The sequence below is a fragment of the Apis mellifera genome, linkage group LG7 (genome assembly GCF_003254395.2).
Source record: "Apis mellifera strain DH4 linkage group LG7, Amel_HAv3.1, whole genome shotgun sequence".
Lineage (NCBI taxonomy): Eukaryota > Metazoa > Arthropoda > Insecta > Hymenoptera > Apidae > Apis > Apis mellifera.
The window spans coordinates 2,128,381-2,144,367 of record NC_037644.1 but is presented as its reverse complement, the minus strand read 5'-3'; the positions used below and the strand labels follow the sequence as shown (position 1 = coordinate 2,144,367).

At 34.1% G+C, this 15,987-nt stretch overlaps 1 protein-coding gene across 1 annotated transcript in view; it reads left to right on the top strand.

The window, feature by feature from the left end:
• Positions 1-15,987, top strand: part of LOC411748 (protein kinase C-binding protein NELL1) — a 75,231-nt gene that overhangs the window by 41,156 nt on the left and 18,088 nt on the right. The window contains 1 exon segment of the mRNA XM_006559806.3: positions 12,705-12,923. Within this exon segment, the coding sequence (XP_006559869.2) occupies positions 12,705-12,923 (219 nt within the window).

The window sequence follows — 15,987 nt, the reverse complement described above, 5'->3', positions numbered from 1 at the left end:
CCGAATCGTGTGAATTTTATTGACCGATTTTATTACAAGTCAATATCTCGTTATGACTCTTCGTTATCGTATCCCTATAAAATATTTTCGTGGTATCGAACATTTAGATGTGAACGATCTGTTCAATTTATTCGTCTCTCATCCTATATTTCTCTCGTAATTTCGTCTACGTTTGTAACGTTTTCGATAAAAGACCAATAATTATATTTCTTATAAAAAGATTTGATAAAACTTCTAAATTTCCAAGGAGGAAATTTTCCACTTTCAATATAATTTTAGGTTAGGTAAACACTTCTATTACGTTTCTATTCTTGCTCCATCTGTATTAACTTGTTCTGTATTAACTGAAACATTAACGTTTTCGATAAAAGGAATCATAAATCATCACTTATCATCAACCAATAATTATATTTCCTATAAAAAGATTTGATAAAAATTTCCAACGAGGAAATTTTCCATTTTTAAATTTGTAATTTCAGGTTAGGTAAACACTTCTATTATGTTTCTATTCTTGCTCCATCTGTATTAACTTGTTCTGTATTAACTGAAACATTAACGTTTTCGATAAAAGAAATCATAAATCATCACTTATGATCAACCAATAATTATATTTCCTATAAAAAGATTTGAACTTAAAAATTTCCAACAAGGAAATTTTCTATTTTCAATGTAATTTCAGGTTAGATAAACACTTCTATTACGTTTCTATTCTTGCTCCATCTGTATTAACTTATTCTGTATTAACTTAACATTAATGTTTTCGATAAAAGGAATCGTAAATCATCATTTATCATCAACCAATAATTATATTTCCTATAAAAAGATTTGATAAAAATTTCCAACGAGGAAATTTTCTATTTTCAAATTTGTAATTTCAGGTTAGGTAAACACTTCTATTACGTTTCTATTCTTATTCTATCTGTACTCTGTATTAACTGAAACATTAATAATAAACACAGGAAAAGAAACATCAACGGTATAATAATGTAGGGACAGGAGCAAGTAAATACACATAGTTGAGATGAGAAATGAGGGAATAAGGAGGAAATTGCGAATACGGAGGACAGGTTTGCCAGTGACAAGCACGAATTTACGATAACTCGTTGCTGTTGTTACAGAGTTGAGATTCTGAGGGTAACACAGGTCAGCCAATTGCAACAACGCGTGCACCTGACGCGAATAATGGATAAACTGGTGTACAACATAGATATCCGTGTCTGATTGTGACGGAACACGAATGAATTTTATTAAGCGTTTAATAAACGCTTTTCATATTTTCTCTCGCTGTAAGAGAGTTGTAAAATTAATCAAGGATAGATGATTACAGTTTCTGATAATTCTGAACGATTGAAATCGTGGATTGACAATGATCTAATGAACCTAACCTCAAAGTTAAATGGCAATACAGTAAGTTCTATTTTTATAAACTTGAAGCAAATGATATCCCATGATATATCGATACGTCTTGATCAATTACAAGACGATATTTCAATGTTACATATATATTAGTATAAAGTAAAATAAAATATTTTGTACTTAATTTGTTTTTCGAAAACTTTCAAATTTTATTATCGTTAGATATATATATATAATAACAAGATATACTTTATTGTTATTTATTCATCAAGATTTTATTTAATTTTTCTTTTTTTCCTTTTGAAGAAATTCAACGCCCAATCATCGAATCCCGTCAGACCGTATCAACACCTTATTAATTCCAATACAAACTCCATCAATATCCATTGGAAGTGCGAATTGCTCCGCAATCTAATCTATTCAGACGGTTAGAAACATTTATGAAAAGGAGAAATATATTATTCCACTGTTGGAAATGATCCAAATTGATGGAACCAAATGTCAAAGGAATAATTGCCAAATTTGAATCGAAAAGGAGTTGCAAGATGTACAAAACCTGTACGAAACCTGTACGAAACCTGTACGAAACGGTACGAAACGTGAAAGAGGCGTGGTTTTCTCGCGTTGGAAAGATTTCATTTTGGAGAACGGATGGGAAAGAATGGAGAGACACGACATGGTCCTGTGTCCTCTCGTAAAACGACGCCGTTCACTCTTGTGCGCGCGCGCGCTCCTCGAAAATAGTAGTCAGCTCGTAAAGTCTTTTGTTGCGACTGTGAAACATGCATTCTCACTGTCGTCTCTTGCCGCGTCTCTCGTCGCCTTTCTTTTCTGTCTGACGGCCAGAGTCCCTGCCATTGGCGCCACGGTGACTTTGACCTTTCAACCCCATCGAGGAACTCGCTGGTTGTAACCCCCTATATCGCAGGTATTTTACTTGTCATTACGATTTTAACGTGACTTTCATCATTATCCTCATAATTACGAATTTCTAACGTTTTATGGGAATATTAACTAGATTCTTAAAAGTTAATGTGACGTGAATTTATAAATTAACACGGTTAATTGCGAAAGAGATTTCAAAGAATTGTTTAGTTTAAATTACGATTTTTCAGGGATACATTTTAAGAGAGTTTCATTGATCGTGATTACAGAGTTTAATCTATTGAACTCGTGTCAATCTCGATAATGGCGGAACGGTAAAAAAAATAGATTATACAGGGAAATAAAGATAGGATTTCGTTCTTCGGAGGAAAGTATATAGCGTTTTGTGGGTGGAATAAATGTTAATGACGGTTTCGAAACAATTCTTGAAAGAGAAGTTCTCGTGTATGGGTATTCTATATCGATCGTACAAGGCAAAAATACACCGCTGATTTACGTAACGGCGTACCATAAATTTTTCACACAGAAAGTTTTCATGTTACTTTGTAACGTAAATGCGGCACGCGACCGCAGAGTGGATTGCACGATAAAAATTTGACTCTGACATACAATGTTGCTCGACAACGAGCAACCTTCTCGTGAACAAATTCATTCCGAACAATGTTTACATATATATATGTCATTTTTATATTTCCAAGAAAATATTTACTTAATATACAATACTTTAGTTTGGATAATCGATATAATTTTTCACTGTCTACTCGGCACATCATTTGCTTGTATACACAAGATTTATTCGGTTTGTTTACGGTAATTAAATTACGATTCGATTCAACGCAACCATGAGAAAATGTGAGGTTAGGTCGAGCAATGGCTCGAAATGCCATGGAGCTCGACACGAAAGGAACGACAAAGGCTGAATTCTCTTGCGACTGGTCGATCGAGCAACACCTCCATTAAGAATAGCACAGGATGGATTTAAATATACGTGGGGCTTTCGTCGAGGCGCAGCACCTGACTGTAACTCGCGAGCGTGCACGCTCGACCACGGGGGAAAATAGCCTAATCTCTTTAGGCAAACGTGTGCACAGGCACACGGGCGACTATCGCCAAATATTGACACGTCACGTTAATACTTCTCGTATAACCGTTGGAGCAGAGTTTCCACGGGAAACATTTATACGTCTCTTCCTGCTCTCCCTTATCTTTCGCTCCAATCTCTGAAATCTTAAAGATCTCGGATCCAGATCTTTATCGCTGCTAGATTTTTCTCAAATAATATTTTTCCAACGCTGATAACATTTCTCAAGGGAAAGATTTTACTTGATCGCTTAACTTTTCATTTTGGAGATTTTTCATTGTCATTGGTAAATAATGTTTAACGCTAAGTTTCTCAGTGATGAAATTTTTCATCAAAAATATTTCCTTTTTTAATCTTAATCTATTAATATTAGTGGTTAATCTTTGAAAGATTAGGTTATGTGAAATTCTTTGATGATACTAGTATACAATATTTTAAAACAAATTATTATAAAATATTATTATAGAAAGATATGTCAAAAAGTGTAGTCTTTGATTTTTGATTACATATAGCAATATATCTCATTTAAACGTTTCCATGCTCCAAGTGTTCAACAATTTAAAATAGTACCTACAAGGCCGCAACCAACTGGAACAACCCTGTCTAATCGCCTTTGCAGCCTGAGGAAGACCGCCTTAACACTGATACTTTTCCTCAATCACTCTGCTTTTATGCAGTGCATTGTCATCGATCGTCTTCATCGCGAAAACACCATTTCTTTTATGATAATTTTGCAAACTGTCAAATTTTTGAAATTATTATAGATAATCAGCGAGCTGATGATATTCTTGAAATATTTAAACATTTATTCGTACTATCTAAATTTAAACGGTGAATAGAGTGAATTTATTTTAGAATTTATATATTTTTTTCAATGATTTTTATCATTTTCTAATAACTGAATTCGTAATTCCTATTCTTTTTCTTACATACAAACATTATAAATACTTGAAGTTAATAAAAGATAAAAAATATATAATTTTCTAGAAATTTTTTATCTAAAATAAATAGCATTTTTCCCTCACTTGATTACTTTCAAGTTGTGTATTCAAGAGATTTAAAATTAATATTCCTAGAATTAATAAACACGTATTTATTACTATACATATATTGCGAAAGGGTTGAAACTCATAGGGAAAACCATAAGGGGGATACGAAAGTCACGAGAGGTCGCGGCAGAAGTAATATTCCAAGCTATCGACCACGAGTAGTTAACCACAACGACCTTGACCCTGGTCGTCAATGATCGAACCTCGTATGTTCTCACAGAAGAGGAGGCTGATTTTTTTTTTATCGGCATGATAGCAATTCTACGGGGGAAATTCCATTACCGTCGACGTGTAAATCCAACGTGTACCGTCTCTCACGTGTTCAGTTACAGAGAAATTTTCAATGATCGCGCGAAATTCAGCGCGTGAAATCACGCCATAACGTGAAGTGGCCGTCTTGAAATTCAATCATTCGATCGCGTCGCCACGTGGAATGAAAAGGAGGCGCGTGCCACTGCAACCGATGATGTTTCGCGTCTCGATTCCGGTTGACCAGTGTCCCATTTGCCATAGGAAAGATTACCATTGGTTATGTCGATTTTGTTTGTATTGATGATCAGCGCCGTCTCGTGTTTGTTACTTTTCATACTGATCGGTTTGACGCTTGGGGGCGCGCAGACGAGACATAGAACGATTAGAAGTGAGTAATACTTGCTTGACAAATTACTTATGGTTTTGAATAACGAAGTGATTGGAAATTTGGAAGGAAGAATGCTTTCTTTTGTATCTACGAGATTAAAAATTGTTAGTTAAATTGTTGTGCGTTAAATGTAGATTATTAATGTGTTTATTTTATCGGTTTGAAACATAATAATTGTAAATTATAAATAGAAACGAAGAAAGTTGGGTTATAATTTATCGAAGGCTTCAAAAAATGATATTCTTGTTAATTTGTTCAAGATTTTTCAATCTAATATGTAAAAATTTCTTTTTTCAATTCAAGTATTCTAATATTCAATCTTTTTCTAAGCATTTTTAATAATTGAGGAAACTTTTCATAAATATATTATTTGTACATACAATCGTGGATTCAAATAAGTGCGTTAAAAAATTGTAATAATTGGAAATAATATAATCTTGAAAAATAATTAAATAATCGAAACAATAGAAGACTTAATACTATACGTTCTTGAAATATTTTGAATAGCTTGTCATCGTAACCAAGTAAGTACTACTGTACATGCCAAGGTTGTGAATAATTGAAAAGTATTGAATGAATTTCTATTGTGAATAGTAAACTTGAATCGAATAAATTTTCTTACTATTTGAAACATTTAACTATTTGTCGTGTTAAATTATCAAATGCTTTTTCGTTATTTAGTTACTAAATAAACTTCTATTTTTTTTTATCGATTTTTCATGCAATTGTCAAAATCATAATTGACTTCTTCAAATTTGCGTGTCGAATAAATTGATCCAATTATCTTTAATAGGTTCTTTGAAGAAATTTCATGTTCGTGCATTCAATTATTATTATCGATTGCACGAAACAATAATAGACGAGTCGTATAGACTTTATATATCGATTCGTAAAACCAAAAAAAAAAAAAAACTAGTACATTAAACTGTGTAATAAATTGTTAGAAATCTAAGATCTCTTTTGAAAAATTCAAATCTTAATTTCATATAAATGATGATTCATGCATATGAATTCAATTCACATTTGAGATTCTAGGATTTTTCATTAAATTTGCATATGACATCAAACTTATTTACCATTTCTTTTTTATTATCTTTTAAAATATTAAAGTCACTTAAAAATTTATTCTTTATTCAAAGAGTATTAAAATCTATATATTGAAAACTTAAAATATAAAATATTCAATTTCTTAAAAATCACTTTTAATTTATTATTCAACTTTTCAAAAATAATTAGCCAAAATGAAGTTGACTAACAATTTAATTTAACCTGTATAATTCAGTCAATGTATTACATATTACAAAATGATATTAATAAATTAAACTAATATATTATTCTAATGATAAAATCATTCCAATATTCTAATTTGTAAATAAATTATTATCGACTATTTCTTTTATTATCCAAGAAGCATTTTTGAATCATACTTCTAAAACCAATTACTCACTAATCTTTACCCCATCATTACAACTATATATTCAAAAGTTCTGAAAAGTTTCAATCCTCATTTATATCAACTCCAACCCCCCTTTTCCATTCTTCAAATCTTAAAGAATATCTTAGGAGCCGTCCGTTAACGCCCAATCCTAATTTCACTAAAATTCTAGATTCTTCGATCATCCGAAATTACCCTTCGGCCCTAATGACGATAATCACCGACGTCTGTCGGTCGCGTGATCGAGGGTGCGCGGCCTCGAGATTCTAGGAAGCCGCGAGCTTTCCAACAACGCGTCCAATCCGTGTGACGCGCGTATCTGGCAAAATTCATCGGCGTTTCCGGGGGCTGCGACCCCCATAGCCGTTTTCGACCGTGGCCGATCGATCGAATGGAACACACAGGTCGTCGTGGAACACTATCGTCAGTGTACGCGACGCTTGACCGTCGCGTGATATCGATTCGACGATGCCAGTCCCTGGCATTCGTCGGAAGCGTTTCGTTTCTTTACTACGTTATGTGAATGAAAAATGCGGCGCGCGTTGCACGCATCGTGCTTAAAATAGAATTTCACCCTAAGAGATGGATGTCTCGGGCTCGCGATTAGCCTCCATGCGGATCAACCTTTTTTTCCAACCATGCCGATAATACGGGAATTGCGTGAGTAACGTGTAGTATTTGAATCGGGATGGAAGACGATTTATCGAGTTTTGAATATTGAAAGTGAATCGAAATTCGAGGATATTTAAATAATTTTTTTCGATTCGTCAAATTGATTTTGATGTTCGATAGAAAAAAAAAAAAATATTGAAGCTTGGGCAAAATTTATTTAATGATTGAATCATTGAATAATTTATTATTCAATTCAATTCATCGAATAATCAAAATGAGTATAAAGTAGATATTATTCAAGCATTTTAAATAAATTTGTTATTTAAAGTAATTTTATTTTAAATTTTAATTGTTTAATCAATTATTAAAAGATACACTTCTTGACTAAGTTTCATTATATTTTTAGTTGATTAATATGGATTATTTCTATTGAATAAAACATTTTGGAAAGAAAGTCATTGATATTGAAGATTATTAAATTTGTTACTTAAACTAATTTTATTTTAAATTTTAATTATTTAATCAATTATTAAAAGATACACTTCTTCACTAAGTTTCATATTTTTAGGGTTGGTTAATATGGATTATTTCTATTCAGTAAAACATTTTGGAAAGTCGTTGATATTGAAGATTATTAAATTTGTTACTTAAAGTAATTTTATTTTAAATTTTAGTTATTTAATCAATTATTAAAAGATACACTTCTTCTAAGTTTCATTATATTTTTAGGGTTGATTAATATGGATTATTTCTATTCAGTAAAACATTTTGGAAAGAAAGTCGTTGATATTGAAGATTTAGAATAATCTATTTTTATTAATAATTTGTTGATTTATTGAAGATGTTTTTTAATATAATTTATGGAATGATATTCCAAGAAATTATTTATCTCTTTGAAATAATTCGAATTTCGAGCGGACAGTGTTGAGAATCAATAACCAATAATCAGTGTTCAAATTTATCAAGTAATCACGATATTGAAAACGGGACTTTAATGTCGCAGTAAAATCCCGTTTTATGCAATAATTGTTGTAATGTTGTTGCGGCGTGATTATGACGAAACGGACTAATCCGCAGAAATGTACCGGTTGGGAAATTCGATAACGTTAATAAAGGTTATATTAGGAACGTGAATTGTATTGTAAAGGGAGCGTTATGAATGATAAATGTGGGTGTTTGCGCGAGAGAACGTGAAAAGGTCATTATCCTCGCGTGCGGGACGTTTTCATTAAAAGGCATTCGCGCGATTCATTCGCGGTTCACGTGTCGCGATATATTGTCACAATCTTTGAATTCCCATAACGATCGAAATAATAATAAGCATTAATGATTCGAGAGTATTACCGAAGTATTTACGAATTTCATTAATTGTGACACGTGACTTTGACTGATCGTCGTAGATTTACGCTCGAAAAATCAAATTCTTGATCCAAATACGAATAAATATAATTATATTTGTAAATATAATTGAAAGAAACAATTTTATTTATAATCCAAACCGGAAAATCATTCACGTTCTACAAAATAAAATTCCAATCACACGCATATCACTTTGCCAAAAATAATATACGACTTTCATGCCACTTCATCATTTCAATTTTAAATTCTACTCGTCGTTCCATCAACATTCATAAAAAAAAAAAAAGAAAATTCTAATCTTTAAAACCGTCCAACCGATCCTCACGCTCCTGACATCTACAAAAACTCCCATGATATTGACACGGCCGTTAACATCAGCAGCGACATCTATTCAATATACAAACGACGCAAGGACACGTACCGTTAAACGTTCTCTCTCTACGAGAGAGAGAATCATTTCTTCTCAAAAGAAACGTATTATCCGAAAAAGAACGAAAAACGGGAAAAGTGCGTGTATGTGAGAGAGAGAGAGAGAGTAAGAGAGTGAGGATAATAGCCAAACGAAACGATACAAGACCCATTGAGGCTCATCAGCGCTCACACTGAACTTGACATCACCACCACCAATCATACTCGAAACCCATCTTCACACGGAAGCATCGAGGCATCTCTCGGGTAAGGTGCAGTCGTAAATATCGAAGGAATCCGTTGTGGTCAGGCTCGTTAATCATCATCACCAGCATCGAGATATTCTGCGCTGTAATGTGCACGCGTGTGTGTGTGTGTGTGGGTGTCGTTTTACGAGTTGTGCACATCCAGTCGTGCTCCACCCTGCTCTCTCGTCTTCCGTCTCTGTTGCTCAAGGCGGACGATAATGCCGCGTACGGTTCGATAGCGGGCGTCGCGACGCCCGGCAGTCTGCCACCGTCGTTCCATTCCATCCTTCGTTTCGTTCGGCGTCTACGCGCGCACACACACGTACGCGCGCACACGTACAAGCGCACATCCACGTGCATCACGAAGCGTGTAGTTCACGTATACGCACGCACGGTGGCGCATGTTTTCGGTCGCGAGAAAGCATGGTCGCTCTTAGATGGGCATAGGCGCCGCCTTGCAGAAATTCGCCCGGTTCGTTAACCCTTTGCGACGGAGAATGACAAATCGATGGGGGCTCGCGCCACTTTTCCGTTCTTCCCGCACTGTTTGCGACGACTTTACGCGCTCTGTTAAAGGGAAGGGCTTTGGAATTTATCGCGTCGGGATTTTTATGCCAGATGCATCTTCTGGATTGATTGGAAACTTGCCTTTTTTCTCATTTATCGCTGGGATTCGATTCGTCGAAGAGTGATTGGTTTTGGATAATGAAATAAGTTTCAAAGTGAGTTTCGAAAATAAAATTGAGAAAATTATACACGTATGAGGAGAATTTTTATAATTGTTATTAATAAATTGTTTTTAATAAATTATATTTTGTATTTTGAATAAGTTGAATATTTTTTCTGTTATTTAACGCATTAAACGCATTTTGTCAATATTAAATTTCTTCCAACAAAACGGTTATCTATAAAGAACGTGTCGTTCCAATTTAATTCTCGTTCTCAAATTATCGCTTGGAAAAATCAATCGGAAGGAGGCGTTCAATTTTCATTCAGAGGATTTTAGTGGAATTAATCGGGGGTCAAAGAGGGATCTTCTCGTCCAACAAGAGGATTACGCCAATGGATCAAAGATGCAGCAGGCATGCGTTTGGCGGAACGGGCCGCTTTTAGCCCGAGAATATGGCTGTACCAGCAGCGCTATTAATTTACCAGACGATTTGCCCCGATTAATGTCCACGCGGAGTGTTCCGCGCGCAAAATCCTCCGATTGTTCCACAACTGGTGCTTTCCGCGTCGTCTCTTTTCGACGTCTCGTTACGCAATTAAAAAAGAGTCTCTGAGAGCCGAGCAAACCGATTCACGGCCCGTTTTAGAAGCGTTCGCTGGCGTTGTTTACGTTTTGTTGGTCCCGTTCCTCAATGGCCCCGTTGATTCGTCACTGAATCCTCCTCCCCTCTCCCCGAGTCAATTAGCGAACGAGCCTTTAGAATTCGAATTGGAATTTTTAAGTAGCTCGTTTCTTCGTATTCTCTTTGTATCTTTGCCCTTCCCTTTCTTTTCCCCCTTTTCTCTTCTTTTTCTTCAATTTGTTGCGTATGAAGAAGTTATCGAAGAAGTTTGAAAGTCGAAAATTCGTACTTTTTGGAATTGGAATGCGGAGAGAGAAATAATTACGAAAAATTTTTGAATAATTTGTAATATTGAATTTTAAAGATAGATAGAAAGTTTTCTGTAATTATACGCATGAAACGATATTAAGTTTTATAAGAACTTAAAGCGAATCTAAAATTAAATAACCTAACCTAGATCCTTACGAATCACTTAGAATCAAATTGGATTAAAGAAACTTTTCAAACCTTACCATTACAAAATCTTTGAAGAAATTCAATATATAGAATCAGTACTTACAATAGTTTAAAATGATTCCATTCTTAATTGCATTAAGTTAGTTACATTACCGCTGTAAGGCTCGCAAGCTAAGCTGTAACCTACGTGGCGCCAATTGTCGACCTTCTGGTTGTACGTTTAATATCTACATAACACGGTTATGTAGTTCAATTATATTCCGTATTTTCAAATGAGAATATCTTCTTTTGTAGAACGAATTATTATTTTATAAATTATTCCTAAATTATCATTTTCATATTTCTTCTCTTCTGTTATACTTTACTCACATTATTCCATATTTTCAAATGAGAATATCTTCTTTTGTAGAATGAATTATTATTTTATAAATTATTCCTAAATTATCATTTTCATATTTCTTCTCTTCTGTTATACTTTACTCACATTATTCCATATTTTCAAATGAGAATATCTTCTTTTGTAGAATAAATTATTATTTTATAAATTATTCCTAAATTATCATTTTCATATTTCTTCTCTTCTGTTATACTCATATTATTATTATAATTTATCATCTTTTTTTTTCACACTATAGTTAAAGTATCCAAAATATTCTTTTTCGAAAAAAATTCTCATCAAAGTCGATAACTATGACTCTTAGATGATCCATTTCCCGTTACTTATTACAAACTATAGAACATTCGATTTACCCTCGCTCTTCCGTCTCGAACGAGCCGGTTTCACCACTTGAACAGCAATAAAGTTCAATAGCGTATTTCCACTCTTTATCCCTCTGAATAATGTTAAGTGCCGTTCGAGAAGCATTCATCCTCGAGGCGAGAGAATGATAAAGAGACAGGAACAGAGAGAGAAGAGAGAGGAACCGATCGAACGGAAGAAGCAAGAGATAAGGAAAGAATAGGAAAAAGAGGCGGCAAGCTAACCCTCTCGAAGTAGCGTGCCGGTATCGATCGACTCTTCACGGTCGACGCTCGTTATCGGTGTTTCCATGCTTTTCCTCGTTTCCTTCAACCTTATCCTCGATCCCTCTTGCCAAACTCGTCATATCCTCCTCTCGTATTTTTACTCCTCAACTCGGTTCCCCTCGTAAACAGCGAGCTATTTTGCTCGAACTTTGCATGAAAAATTCATGTCGTGCGTAACGATGGTTTCCAGAATTTCCTTTTGGAAAAAAGTTTTTCCATCTATCTTGATTTTTTTTCTCTTTTTTCTTCCTTTCATTTCATGTAAACCTGTCAATATCCTTTTATCTCAGTCAATCGGTGGCAGGTTATTCCTCGATGGATGACATAGTTCACTGTGTTAATAAAAGTATCTTCTTTCAACGAATGACCGTCAGAGGGCAGGGGAAGCGGTTCGTTTGGGGAATTGAAAGTTCTGGCAGACTGATGGGTTATTTTTTTTTCCCCCCATTTTATTGTTTTCTCGTTGCAGAGGTAAATCGTTAACGTTACAGATGGCATTGTACAAAATGTTTCATTTTGATAGATTTGGGAGTTGGTGAATTGTTTTTAATTTTTATAGGAGATTTGTAAAAATTCTTTTTAGGGCAATTTTTTTTAGATTCTTTACAATTTACAATATATCTGATATTTCTTATATTTTCATACTTTTCACTAGTTAGAATTTCCTTTTTAACTATTAATATAAAATTCTTAGATAATAGATCAAAAATTTAAGAATTTAAGAATCTTTAGAAGTGGAATTTAGACTCTAGAAGATATATATAACATCCTGTTATATGGATGCAATCGGTTTGTAAATCAATTTCATGTTAATCTTTACGGAGATGTTTAACGAGCAACGTGTTTCGATTTTACAGTGTCTGGCACGACAAACAAGAAAGAGGAAGAGACGGCGGTGGCCACTGTTGGCGTCACAGAGGAGAGCACTAGTGTCCTGGGCACGAGATCCAGGACAGGAAGCGATCCTGGTGGAGGTATAGATTTGTTGGCAGCGTTACAGCTGCACAACACAACACGACTGGGTGTTACACAGGTGCCAGGACTGGTTAGATTAAAACCAGCCTATTATCTTCAGGGTAAGTGTTTTCTTTGTTTCTTTCTTCTATCTTTCTCTCCAAGTTTTCAAAATATAATTTTCAGATCAATATCTTAATAAATACTAAATAATTATAGAAAAAGATAAAATGTCACAAGCAGATTTTTAAAATCTATACAAATGTATTTAATTTTAATAAAATCAAGTAACATATCTAACGATACACGATTTATGCATCAAGAAAAATCTTAAAAATTATTTTCATGCTCATCTAAATTCTGTCCAACTATGTACAAACAACGAGAAGAAGATAAAGCTATACATTTATCCGAATCTTTAAAAAATCCAGAAAGAGTTGGACAGCTCGTATCGACATTGCTCGAAAGAATAGTCGAAAACGAGGGTGAAAAGGACGTAAATCATTTCATGCTATTTACATTGGGGTATGGCGTGCAGATTGTACGAGGCGCAGTAAATTTCACGAATAGTGTAGGAACCGAAACCTGTTTCTGCAAGGGGTTCTCTTAACCTGAATATATTCCTGTTTGCATATCGGAGGATCGTTCCGAGCTGGCAGCTATCATCCTCTGGCGTTTTCGATCGCCGGCTATAAAATCGATTATTCCTCTTTGCTTCCTCTATTTTCTGCATTCGTAATTAGATGTCTAAATAAATTTTCGTTTCATTCATTTCTCATTTTCGTAGTCAAACTTGGGATCAGAAATTATAATTATTTAGAAATTGCAATGAGACAAGAATGATTGGAAATTGGAATATTGGGGAAAAAGTGATGACTAATAATTCAGGAATATATATGTTTGATTATTTAATTAGAGAGATTAAGAAATTAATTTCATTCGAATTTATATCGTATTTTGAATTTTAAAATTAAAGCTTATTTTATTCAATAATGATAATCAATATTTGGGATATTTTAACGTAGAATTTTTACAAATTATTTATAATCATATATTGATCAACAATTGAGATTTATAAAATAACTTCAAACAAGGATAAGGCGTGACTATATAAGATCCTTAAGATTATTATAAATACTAATTATAAATTCGAAATTAGTATTTAATCGAATTCCAATAAGAATTCATAGATTGCATTTTTCTTTTTAAGTATTTATTCATCAATAAAAAAAATTGTTTCATACTTTTCTTCGAAATGATTTTAACGACGTTTTCATTATTTATAGTTAATCAGTGCAAAAAAAAAAAGAAACAATTGGCGTTGATCTGATGGTTACATAACAACTGATTAATCGATATTATGAAAGGTCAGTTTCGTAGCTGCGTTGTCTCTCCATTGGCAAACCTTTGAAGGGAATTCCCTCGTGGTCTACGAGTATCGATTGTCCTTTCGAATTTCGAGCGAATTGACCCGGTATTTTCGCGGCATTTTCATTTTCTTCATCATACGATTATATCGATTAACAATTTTCTTAATTTATAAGATACACGTTACGAAATATCGCTATATATTTTATAATAAAAATTGTTTTACTATTCTTACTTTAATAAACAATAATTAATTTTAATTACATAAGAAAAAAAGAAAAATTTTCTTATTTTTCTTTAATAACAAAACGAAGAATATGAAAATATAATAAAATATTATAATATTAAATTTCTTCAATCTGTGAATCAGGAATTAATAATAAATCTATTTGCTGATTTTTGTAAATAAAATTATCTCTCTCTTAAGAAAGAAAACGTATATTAATCGTACATTTGCATTATTTTGTCTAAAAATTCTAATAACTTTCTCTTTTTAGTTTCAATTTTGGAAGTTTGAAAATCATTCTCGATAAATTTGTAGCGTGTAAAATCGAATAATATTATTATAACACCTACAGCAAACGAATGATGTATTCTTTTCCTTTTCCTTTTTTTCTCGACCCCCAAGGAAACTCGCACGTAGACGTGGTTAAAAGCGTGGGCGACGCGACAGTGCAACGTTCGCCAAAGGCGGGGGTGGTTGGCCCAAGGGCGTCAGCAGGGGTTTCCCCGAAAGAAATTTCAATTACCAGCCCGAACTGCACCCCCTGCCAACGGTTTCGTGGAACCTAACAATATTCTCTGCGGTTTGAAACGGTTTGAGCTAAAAGGGACCCTCGATTTCCCCGCCATTCCAATACCTTATTTTCTGTGTCTTTATGATGAGCTGAAATCGTTGTTATTCCAGCGAAATTTTCCTCCCAGGAGTGTGAGTTTTTGGCAAACGATGATCACTGTTGTTTCCAAAGTGCCATTCGGCTTGCATTCGTTTCTCTTTTTTGAGGGGAGAGGTTATTAAGTTGTAAGGCTATGGATTGTAAAACTTTATATAATGAATGGTTTTATTATTCTATGATAATGTTAAAATTTATAGATACAAATAAAATATTTTTAAAACGTTTTAAAAAGTACTTGTGAATAGCTTTGATGAATTAATGAAACAGAAAATACGTGTCTATATCATCGTGGAAAAATATTCCTTCGTCGATGCTTTATTATTTTTCCATTAATGTCGATAGACGTATATTTGTCCATTTCGCTGTCCATTTTCCTCGCCACGTGTTCATCCTCGATAAATATATCCTTTTCGAGAATCGAAGAGGAAACATCCTCGGCTCCGAATTGGGAGAGAGAGAGCATTGTAATCACCGAACAAAAGACGCGAACGTGTATGCCGACACGTGTCACAGTTTTCTCTGAACACGGAAAATAAGATTTTGCGATCCCCCTTTTGTAGTCTGATGGGGGGAGGGGGACCAGAATCCAGTCCCAGAAATTGCTCCACCCTCTATGTCTCTCCCCTGTGTGGGGAACGGCCGATCTAATCTACGTGCTGTTTATTTCCGAAACGTATATAACTCTCCCGCCTCTTCCATGGATGCCAAATCAAGATTCTTCTCACTTTTCCAAAAATTCGAATTAATATTATATACTCGCGAATGTCCTATTTTCAACGATATCAACTTCAATACTTGTATCAATTGGCACACAGAAACACGTCTCGAAGAGATCTGTTTACTTGCGCGTTAAGGAAACGCACGGACACGGATAATTAAACAGCTAGTATAGCGCACGCTTGATGGCTCTTGGCGCGCGTTA